We start from the raw sequence: 11977 nt of genomic DNA on the forward strand, positions 1-11977 counted from the left end.
CTATCTTTTAATTCGTCATGATTTCTAGAGATTGTGGTTTTATTTAAGGGAAGTTTAACGAAAAGCTTGCAGTACTGTTCATTTTAATGAAAAATCATATTTTTACACTAAAAAGTTAATCCTGATACTATTCACTTTACCCTTTATTTTGTCATCATCGTTAAAACTTAAAGTTTTCAAGCCTTTCTTTATTAGTTTTCCTTTTATTTAATACTTGAATTTAAAAGCATATGGGAATGTTATTTAGTATTACGATCTAGTGAAATTTGTCTTCATTCGTAAGTAAAAGTTTTAAATTCGACTTTTGTGATTGACGAGTTCGATATCAAATCATTTTAGTTAACTCATTGTGCGGCATATTTCAAAATTTTCACCTATTAATGTAAATATATCATTGTACTGTTATTTTCAACATTAAAAAATTATAACGTTTGATGGATAATTTTGTACTCTGAACATGTTTACTCACGTAAGTATAATAAATATAGTAAGGTTTATGTTGAATTTTCAACATCAAAATTGGAGAGGTCAAGACCATGAGGGGGCATCCCACCACGATCCAAACACACTCTCTCCTCCACCCAATGAAAAGGGAGTTAATTAAAGGAGCTTTGTGCAGCATCAAAGACAGACTGAAGGCTACTTGGCCACTGCCAACAACGAATCAATTTTTCCCTCAATTGCAAGTTGCAAATCTCAAAAGACAAATACTAAAACAAACGCTCACTCTCATCATTGTCACTGCAATCCACCACCACAGAAAAATGCGGCCGTAGGCTCAAAGTACCACCCACACAAATTGACCCTTCAAACGAACTATTTCAAAAATCTAATTTTGAGTGTTTTTGACCACTAAAAACGTTTCTAACTACATTTGACAAAACAAATGCTTCTCGTTTATAAAGGTGATTTTGGAAGAAGCACTTATCAAATGCTTCTTTCAAAGGCACTTTCAAAGTGTTGTGAGCAGAAGTGTTTTCTAAAAAAATTAGTCCCACTCGCAATTGCTCATTTGAAAATGCTTTAAAAGAAGCACTCACTTTTTTTTTTTTTTAACCTATGCAAGAAGCACTCTTACTCATGAACTGGTAAGTGTTCGGTGAAAAAGTTCTTTTAAAAAGCAAAAGCATTTTCGTATTTTCTGTCAAGCTCTATCAAAAATATATTTGACTATCTGAAAACACTTTTAACTATCTTAAAAGCACTTGCAAACATGTTAGTGTTTACTGCAAAATTCAGTACAGCATTGGCCCTTAATTAACTACGGCAGGAAGATGTTTAGTTACAATAGTAGCGATCTTAGAGACCACAAACATGATTATATTCACAAAATCAGTATTTACAAACCCAAAAACAGCATTCTCCATTGTCCAAGGATATTTGATATTTCACATTTGGTGCTGCATATGCTGGAAAGCAACTAGTGTTTGTCTTCCCAGCTATCTTCAAAATTAAAGGGGTGTCGAAATCATTCTCATAAGTCTGATGGATGTTAATCTTCTGCGTTTCTCGGCAGGATTTTGCTGATGCAAGGAGGCCTAATCGCATTATTTTCTACTTATATCCAATTATGTAACAGACTTGATTCTTCGGAAAAAGAATCACACGGCAAATAACTCGTCAAAATAGGGCCATTCTTGAGATATATATAAGCTAGTTTAGGCGTCGAAGTTCGGAAGAGAAGAAAGCCACTGTTCCATATAGTTCTTGCAATCTGCATATGCAACCAAAATGCTGATTAGCACAGATGACATACTAAGAGCATAAAAACTTAACAGAACCTTTGCAATATTACACAATCAGTAAAGTCTGAGAAACCTAAAAAGATCAAGAAACGAACAAGCAATTTGATTCCTCGTGTAAACGAGGAGCGAACTGACATAATAAGTTCAGAAATGTTCGGCACAATTGCCCCACGCACCCCCCAAAGAAGAAAACAAAAATAGCAATAAATCATCTCAAGACTTATGCTCACAAAAGGGTAACTGTGATTTTGTTCTCATGCACAATTTGCAGTTCACTTGGAAATATTCTCATGTGCTTTCACAGCATTCAGAAAGATGAGGTCAAAAACCAAGTGTTTCTTCAAGTTTTGCAAAGGTCATGCAGTCAATCTGCCAATCAGACCAGGTTGTAAAGATGAGAGTTATCCAAGTAGTTGATCGATCAACTTGAAGCTCCAAGAAAATGAGTTCTGCAAGTTACAACCTTTTCGACTAGTCTCCAAAAAACTGGAACATGAGGTCCCAAAAACCATAATATTTTGCACAGAGCAGTGCATTTCCACTTCCCCCCATATACTTTCAATTGGTTTTGAGATTTGCAACCGCAACGTTGTATACTTACAGGAAAGGACCACAATAGGATGCCTTCTCATTTTTGGTAGTAGATACTAACCAAATACGCCAATTTTTTTTATTTTTATTACAAGCGATATTTCTACTTTAATCTAAGCCTATCTAAGGGGAGGGGAAGGGTTGGAACACGGAATGCGGTGGGATGAAGAGGAGGATCCTATCCACCAGATTTCCCAGCATAAAAGAAGGTCACAGATTGATGTCTTCATAAATGACAATAATTGACTCAAAATCCCCAAAAAAGAACCAACAAATTGTTTGGTATGAAATGAACAACCCAACCTTATCCATTCCTAGAGCAAGTAATCACCCAAAACAAGATTTTCTTTTACCTCAGAAGCATCCAAATATCAATTAACTTAAATTCCCCAACAGTTGGAATTTAAATTAGATTATCTCTCGAATAAAAAATTACTCAACAGTTTCAACAGATTGCTGTTTGCAGTCATACTCAATCAAAAGCAGAAAAGATACAAGAAGTATATTTCTTACCAGATGAGAATTCAGCAGGGAGCTTCTTGATGGCACTCAAGAACTCCTTGTTAGAATCATCCACCACCTCCTTGCAGCCAGGGGTATAGCACGGGACCAGCACTGCAAAGCTATTATCCGATTCGTCATCGTCACTCTGGAAACCAGAGCCATGAGGCTCCAACCACCCAATAGACCAGTCCGAATCGTCGGATTCGGACCCTGACAAAAACGCACCACCATCCGATGGCACAATAACAATATCATACTCCCTATCAACCCTCCTCTCTTCCCTACTCTGCCATTTCCTCTTACCTTCCTCGGAGACGAGGCCATTTTTGGGCCCTTAACCGAAGAGAATTGAACCGCCCCCGGTTCCCTCAGACCACCAAAACCACACTCAAAAGAAGAATTCATTGAGGAGCCACTGTTAGCAGGCTCCTTCTCCTTCCCACTCCACCAACACCATGACAGACGAGTGAAAGAGACTGCCATTTTTCGAAACCCCAATTTAGTGGAAAGCTAAAAGATGATGGCAAAGAATTGAGGGAAAAAGGAGTAAAAGCCCAGAGAGATTCAAAATTTGAGACCAAAAGAATGGGAAGCCCAAATGGTTCCTCCCTGTTGCAGCAGCAACCAACTGTCAATCACTAACAAAAGTAAATCATATCCTAACTCAAAATCCACTACCCAAAGCAATAATTAAGACCATTTAAAAAGGTAAGGATCAATTAACCAAATCTAAAGATAGCAAAAAGCCATTGATCTTGTTTTCCTCATAGTTCAAGGGGGTCAAATTAAACAAGATAGAAACTTAGTCCAATGAATTAGTGAAACCAAATTTCAATAATCAAGCTTAAAACTTTCCATTAATAGAAAAGTCTCAAGAATCAAACTCAAAGAAAACCAACTTGAACTTAATCGAACTCCAAAAACACAATGACCCAATTGAAAATATTCAAAAATTACTTCAACTCCCTCTTTTTTTTAGTTCCAAATATACCCAGAAAAATTCACAGTAAAAACACCGGAAAATCACAAACCCAGAAAACAATCCCCAAATTTTAAGTCCGCAAACTGACACTATCTTACTTATAGAACAAAACCCACCCCAAAAACTTGAAAAGGAAGACTTGGGTCAAGACCACGAGTACAAAGTCTGAATTTTTCGAGATTCCAAAGGGGTGAAATCGGTACTTTATTGCCCAGAAAAAAATAAAACCCCAAAACTATGGCGGCAGACGGAGGTGGAGTAACCGCGAAGGAAATTTTCAGAAAGAGAAAAGGAATTAATAGGGTTTTCGCAGCCCCGTCGTCGCCACCGTCGTCTTCTTCTTTCTTCTTCTTCCTCTCGCTCTCTCTGTGTTTTCTGAGAAACCAACTGCGAGTGAACGTCTGCTTCCGAATTTATAAAAAAATCCTCTCCAATTTATTTATTTATTTATTTTTCATTTTATTTTGGACTCTACCGTGGCACATTCGACGGTCATGATCTAGCCTTTCTGTTCAGATAGTGCGGCGGAGTATGAATCTTACTGTGCTCCTCCGATCGTTTGGCATCATTTCCGAGTCGTGTAATTAATTAATGGGTTAATTTAAAATTAGGGTGATTAGTGGGGTGGATTCCAAATTTGCTGCCGCGGTGGATCTAAACCCCAATGTGTTTGCGGTTCAAGTTACTGACACGTGTAACCTACGTCAACCTATGGGTTAAGGCTTCGAAGAAAAGATTAAGAAACGAGCATGAAAATATATGAGAGTTTGACTCTCTGCATTGAATTATTGAAATTATAACCGACATCTAATTGTCACCTAGTGTTGCGGTCTAATAATTTTTTTTTCATTTATAAATGAGAGATTTTATATTCGATTCACGCTAAAGCCGAATTTGAACCACATTATTGTTAGCCCCATTATGAGGTTAAGCTCATCTTATCTCTCTTAGTATAGATAATATTATTTGTTAAAAAATGAAACTCATCTCAAATTCCTCAAGGCTCAATGAATAATACCGTTATTTCATTTTTTTTTTTTAATACATCATATTGTTACATTAGGGGATATGGGAGTTAGGCTAAGTCACATAATGGGCAGTCAAATTTGGTATCGAATTCGTCATCTATGAAATTCGAACCTAAAACCTCTCACTTTTAAGCGAATGAAGAATATCATCAAACCGTAGTACTGAGTGACAATACTATTATTTCATTGGAAAAAGAAATAGAAACAATAAGAGTGATGAATATGAGATACATTCTTAGTGCCATCACATGTTTAATAAATGTTTATTATAAAAAATATGAACCGCAAGTTGAATAAACTCTTGTATTGTTGCAATTTGCATGGGTAATGTCATGGTCAATGACTCATATGCACAGCCTAATGGATACAAAAAGGACCAACAGTCCCCTCCATTTGGCACGTTACATGAGAATGAAATGATGAAAAGGCTACCACCAAAAGGTTACCAAAAAAGAGTAAGACGCTATTATATTATAAGTTATTGTGTAAGTATTATTTATGTAAAAAATTAAATAAAAATTAAGATCATTTAGTTAATTAATTGTAGTAAATAAATAAACAGCTCATATTATAATATTTATTTTTTTTTGCTAATTCCAATCATCTATTCTTAAACGGCTCGATGACTACGTGATCTCATTTTATATTCATTTTTTAAAATGATGATATTTACACAATCTATAACATGAAATGTTCTAAGAGCCAGCAACGAAATAATTAAAGGTTACCAATTCTTATCATCTATTCTTTATATAGCTTGATGACTACATGATCTCATTTTATATTCATTTTTTTTTTTTTTGAAATAATGATATGTACACGATCTATAACATGAAAAGTTCCGTTAGCCAGCCACGAAATATTAAAAGGATGAATTCCTAACAATTTTTTTTGTGGAGCCAAGTATTGGTGTATGGAAGCAAAGCTTTCAAGGTTTGAGCTTTTGGATATAATAGTGTAATTACAAGGAGGCAGTAGAATGTGGTGTATCTAGTGTTTTTGAGTATGTGGTTGTGGTGACAAGGCTCTTATCATAACTTGTGTTGTGTGGCACAAAAATGGCAAATGGATGACTTGCTAGTTGCCACCGTCCTCCAAATTGAAATCGTCAAAATGGACCCTCTTTCAACACCAAAAGTGCACATGAATGAAATGTACCATTCATATGGATGACACCACCTACTATCGACAGTTATTGAACAACCAATTGATAGGGAAATTCTTTGGGTTAACTTAACCCTAGGTTTCTCAAAGGCGATTAAGGCTATGTCTCTATGGTTTCGTGAGTTTTCGTGTCGCTGACAATGTCATGAGGTCAATGTGGTAGCTCATGTTATCGATTTATTTGCTTTAAACATTGGCAATTGTAGCGCATTATGAAATCTTGTTAGTTGTTTTTTTTTTTTTTTTGTTAGCTGAAGCGTAATTTACAATGCCAAACTAATATAGATGCAGTTTAGAAATAAAAAAAGGTAGTTTTTTTTCAAAACAAAAAAGTATCATTTTGAGTCAATTTTGTACAACCATTTCGTTTTTTATTTTCATTTGAGAAAAAAGCTCCACTCCTTCCGAAATTGTAACATTCTCCTTCAAATTCGGAGTGCATTCTTTTTTATTTTCATCAACATTTCATTTGTTTCCTCCACTCTCACAACCCATTTTAGGAAGTAAAGGAATCAGATGCCCAACCAGTGAGCTTCCATGCAATTCTACCAATGTCCATAAAGCTCTCTCAAATTTACCATATGGTAAAACTCCAAGGTGAAAAGAAAAAAAGCCACAAAGGATTTTCAAGGTAAGATGAAGGGGAATCACTTCTTTGGGTCAAATGAAGGCTACATGATATGGAGAAAGCATCAAAGAGAGTTTCACGGATATTGTGATAAAATGGGATAAAGGTGACACCGTCGATTTATATTTCAATCTTGGCCAATGGTCCTAACCAAAGGCCAAGATCTCTAAGTTTGGACATGTTGAACTCATAATTTCGAGCTCAACCAGAGTTTGACCTGGTACGTAATTTGTTAATTCAGGCTTAACAAAATCCTTGTAACTCATTCGTATGGATTTTAGATTTCTATTTTCGTTCGAGCAAATATCTAGTTGAACCCGTCTAAATTATTCCCCAGAAAAAAAAAATGGAAAATCGATCTTTGTATGTATATACCCAACAATCTTGACTTTTTTTTTCCTTTACCAAATGTCAAAAGTTCATTAGAGAGATTCCTGAGGCCTAATCAAATCTTGGTTAAAGCTAGGGTTTGTGTTGTAGGTTTCATCCATTATCGACCCCTTTTTGATTCTGTAGATGATGCAAACCCTAAACGAATTTCTTAGGAATTGGGATTGAAAGGCCCAACACAAATCCAATCCCATATTCCAACGGCTAGTATTTCACGATTCCCATTCTGTCCTAAACTTCCAAGTTCCAACACAGTTTAAAGCACTAACGCCAGTTAGTAGCCAACACTATAACGCCGTTAGTGTTGGGTCGTACAAAACCTTTTCAATTTCCACACTCGAATCCTAACGGCTACTTCTCTTTCTTTCCGAGTTTTCTCGCATTTGCTTTTCCTCTCACTTTCCTCAGCACAAAGAAGTGAAACAACCAGAAAATCGAAAACCCACAACACTTGCGTGAAGTCCTACTCGAATGTCGAATCTGTGATCTCGCAGCCAGGTACGTTTCTGGGTTCTCTTTGTTTTTCTCAAATCTTGTTTGGTTAGTGAGAAAATTTCAGGAAATTGATAGAATTCTCGGTTTCGGATGTAAAACCAGTCTAACTAGGAAACATGTTCATTTCCTGTGTTTTCCTGGAGACCAAACACTGAGTCATTGGTTGTATTATGCTAGATTTAAGCAGTTTTCCTTCACTATTTGTTGCATTTTTTTTTTCTTCTTGTGATTTTTGGGTCTGGAATGTCAAATTCTTAATTTCCAAGTTGATTTCTATAGATTTTGTTTTGTCAAATCTCCGATGTGGGGTTTCCAACAATGTTTGGTTGCTAAGACTGCCAAGAAAAAGAAGAAGAAAAAGAAAAATTGAAATCTTGATATTTGCCCTTTTGTTCTTTGTTGGGTTTAGATTCAAGCTCTTAGTTTCTTTGTGCTTCTCACTTTTTCTCACCAAACAAACAATGGAACAAAGCATGAAATTTCCACATTCAGATTTTACGGGGACCTTTTTATCCGAATCAAGGTCTTATTACGATACCCCGAGACGAAGAATAGACACAATGTAGTTATAGATTCATATCAGTTTGTTTCTCGATTCATTTAATATACATGTACTGATATGTTGTTTCGGAACATTTTCTGATTCCTTGGTGTCCTCATTATTTTCTGTTGTATTGAACCTTGACTGAAATGTTTTCTAGAAGTGAATAACTTTTGAGTGTCTTCACACATTTAGCCACAGATTTTAACTGAAAAGATGCGTGTGGTGCAAAATTTCAAGTTGGCATCTAATTGTGCTAAATTCTTGACATTTCTTATAAGTATGGTTCATCCTGTAAGGAAAGAAAAAGGTCAGAAAGACGGAGGCTTTTTTCGGTTGTTGAGCCGTTGAAACATGATTTTCCATTTCCAGTTCTAGCGCTTCAGCTGCATTGTTTTCGGTTCACGTTGTCTTGTGTTATATTGTTCTTAGTATTCATGTGATAAGAATTTGGGAGGTGTTGGATATTGAAGTTTTGTTCTGTTTGCAAACAGGTCTTTTTTGTTAAACTGAAAGGGGAAAAAATATGGAAAAGGTTTACGAAGAGCTGGACGAAGTTAAAGCTGAGCTTGAGAAGCTCAGGGCAGAATATAAAAGCAAATCAGAACTATACGAGAGCTTGAGGAAAGCACACAATGAGCAGCTCACAAAATTCCAGCAGGCAAGTTCCAAAATCGAGCAGCAGACACAAGAACTAAACAAGAAGACAGAGGAAATCTCGATGGCACAGCAGACGTGTGAAGATCTTAAATGCGCTTTGAAAGAGGAAGAGTCCATAGTTCAACATCTAAGGGCTGCAAACGATAAACTTCGAGTTGATTGTGATGAGAAGTTTAGAAAATTGGAAGACACGAACAAAGCATTGGCATTGGCTTTAGACGAGGCAAATGAAAAGAAAATGGATCAAGAGCAAACACTTTGTGCATATAAAGACGAGATTAAAGACCTCAAAGGCCGTCTATCAGTCTCACAGAAGAAATGTTCGGAAGCAGAAAAGAAAGCAAATGTACCCAAAGAGCCGAGAGAGAGAGATGAGGTGATACTCAAACTAGAGGAGGAAAATCATAAAGTTCAAGATAAAATAAAATGGAAGACGGAGCAGTTCAGACATCTGGAAGAAGCACACGACAAGCTACGTGAACAATTCAAGGCGGGTAAGAAGGAATGGGAGATGGAGAAGTCTTCATTTCTCGATGAGATTTGTCAATTGCAGATGAGTTTAGATTCTAAAACCCAAATTTCAGATAATCTTCAAAACCGGCTGCAGGGGTGCAACCAAGCCCTGGCTCATGAAGAAAGCCGGACAAAGTATCTGGAGGTTCAAGTCTCTGAATTCCAAACACGCTTTGAGAACGTCTTTTCTGATCGTGAGCATGCCAAATCGCAGCTGGAATGCTTGACTGCTCAGAGGGACAAACAAATTGCATCATTGAGACAGTCTCTAAGCACCAAAGAGGCACTTCATAAAGAAATGGGATATCAAACAAGGAAGCTGGAACAAGAAAATCAGGAGTTGCGAGCTTTGCTGAAAGAACTCCAGGAAGCCCAAATCCAATCAGCACCAGGTTCACCTTCCCTGGCAAAGCTACGAAACAAGCTCAAAAGTTTGGAGCAGATGCACAGAGAATCTGTTGCCAATCATAGGGCCAAAGAAGCTGAATGGAGCTCTCAACTGGAAAGTATGACGGCAGACCTGAACAACCATAAGTCTGAGTTAAAGAGTAACGGTGCAGCACTAAAAGAACTCAGGATGGAAGTGGAGCAGAAGCACAGGGACTGTACAGATAATCGGCTCAACAAAGTTGTATGCAACTCTCAACTAGAAAAGATGACAAGTGATGTGCGCAACTATATGAATGAGCTAGAAAGGAAAGATGCAACGATAGAAGAGCTCGAGATGGAGTTGGAATCCAATCATTTTCTAAGTATGCAGGAGCTTTCCGTCATGTTATTGGTTTTAAAACTTGGAATTTCTGGGGCACAGTTAAAGATTGCAAATGAGAAGTGTGAAATGGATCGGCATGATAAAGAGAACGAAGAAAAGATTTCTCTGTTGATGCAACAGCTGGAGATGAAGAATGATGTTCTTATTAGAGCACTGGCAGGTACTGAAGAAGAGCATGAAAAGGCAGCATCTTTATCGAGTAGAATTGAAGTTATGGATCTCATTGACAACCAGAAGCTTCATATACGGAAAGAAGTTGAAAGAGAGCTTAGAGAAGTTAATGATGCCTTGGAGAGATCAAATGTTGAGTTGGCTGAAAAAATATTTGAAGAAAATGAAATTGAATTTGAATTGCAAATATGGAAATCAATTGCAGAGCGCTTAAGAAGTGATCTTGAAGCAAGTGTAGGAATGTGTAAAGAGTTGGAAGCTTCTCTTCTTGCACAGGTAGAAGTCGAGGAAACCATAAAGCAACAAAAAAAGGGTCTTCTTTCTATTTTTGAAGAGAAAGACAAAATAATAGATAACCTCCAGGAGAAGATTGTGTTACTGGAGCAGAAGCTCGACGATGCTGAGTCAGTAAAGACAGAGACATCGATGTCCTTAGAGTCAGAGAATTCAATCTTTCTCCAATTCACAAGAGAGAAGGACAAGAACTTTGAGCAACTCGAGAAAGAGGTCCACTGGCTAGAGCAGGAATCATTGAGAAGGGAATTCGCAGGTCTCGTGATGGCACAAACTGATGCAGAGAGAACATTTGAGTATGAGAAAGAGAAACTCATCCAGCATGTCGAAGAGAAATACCAGAGAGTGAATGTTCTTCTCCAGCTTGTGGAGTCCTTGGAACACAAGTTTAACAGCTCATTAGCTTCTTTCTCTTCACAGCTAGCCGAGAAACAGTCAGAAATTGATATGATTTACGAAGCTTGGGAAAAAATCACTGCTGCTGAGGTTATGGCTGCACTTGAAATTGAAGAAAAGCAATTGATGGCCATGGAACTTGAGGATGAAATCTGTAATATACAGCAGAAACTTGAATCACAACAAAAATCCTCATGTGAGTCGAAACAGAAAGCATTGGAGGTCGAAGCTCAGTTGGAAACAAAAGAGCAGGAAGTGAAGAGACTGACTAATCAAATGAAGACAAAGCTAATAAACTCAGATCCCTTGGTTGAGGAGCTCAAGAATAAAAGAAGAAATTTACTTGAAGATGTCATTCAGTTGTCATCGGAAAAGGAAAATTTATTGCGGTTTATAGGAGGGCTGGGTGATAAGCTCTGGGAGTTCTGCGCTACGGATAAACAACTGATGGGAATGTTGGAAAGGATAATGCTCTCTTTTGACGACAAGGGTTCAGGAATGGATTTGAAATGGGATGATGAACTTGTTGATCCAGAACAAGAGAATGTGCGTACGCCTATCATCGTCAAGATATCTGAAGCCATTTCTGATAAAAGATCTCCGTTTAGAGACCTCAACCATTAGCTAGTATATGTTTCAGAATATCATGCAGTTTAGTCATAGCATGGAATTTTTTAGCTTGTGTATGACGACCCACGCGTGTGTAAGTATTTTATTTCCAACCAGAACAAGTTTCCACAAATTTGACTTATCCTTTTAATCATGTAATTTTCTTTTGCTTATGTGCATCAGCCAATGTTTCTGCAATTTATTAAGTTTCTCTTTGCAAACTCGTTTTCGACGAGAAAAATTGAAATTGGTTCATCAGAACAATGGTTCGCCTTTAGTCAAACTCAAAAGGTTTAACCTTTCACAGTGTTCACTGTTCTGGTGTCAATTACACCAGTTAACATGAAGAATCAACCTCAACGGTAAGTCTAAATGTTAGAATGCTAAATTAAAATGAAACCGGTTAGGGTTTGGTCTTAAGTAAAATCGAGCTAAACGAATGCAAAATTTTTTTCTGAGAATTACCAATGTTGTCTTACCTCTCGAGCATTTAT

General features: G+C 37.1%; 2 protein-coding genes across 2 annotated transcripts; one reads left to right on the plus strand and one right to left on the minus strand.

The window, feature by feature from the left end:
- Positions 1-1191: 1191 nt before the first annotated feature.
- On the minus strand, positions 1192-3323 carry LOC103954169. Its single transcript, XM_048576196.1, has 3 exons — positions 3257-3323; positions 2850-3173; positions 1192-1714 (listed from the first exon to the last, which is right to left on the minus strand). The coding sequence occupies exons 1-3, from the start codon at positions 3321-3323 to the stop codon at positions 1659-1661; spliced, it is 447 nt and encodes a 148-aa protein (XP_048432153.1). The 3' UTR covers positions 1192-1658.
- A 3962-nt stretch (positions 3324-7285) lies between these two features.
- On the plus strand, positions 7286-11656 carry LOC103954170 (uncharacterized protein At4g38062-like). The gene is made up of 2 exons (XM_009365973.3): positions 7286-7530; positions 8563-11656. The coding sequence occupies exon 2, from the start codon at positions 8595-8597 to the stop codon at positions 11496-11498; it is 2904 nt and encodes a 967-aa protein (XP_009364248.2). The 5' UTR covers positions 7286-7530; positions 8563-8594; the 3' UTR covers positions 11499-11656.
- Positions 11657-11977: the final 321 nt, after the last annotated feature.

This window comes from the organism of the source record quoted next, unplaced genomic scaffold, assembly GCF_019419815.1.
Source record: "Pyrus x bretschneideri cultivar Hongxiangsu unplaced genomic scaffold, Pyrus_bretschneideri_v1 Contig86, whole genome shotgun sequence".
Taxonomy (NCBI): domain Eukaryota; kingdom Viridiplantae; phylum Streptophyta; class Magnoliopsida; order Rosales; family Rosaceae; genus Pyrus; species Pyrus x bretschneideri.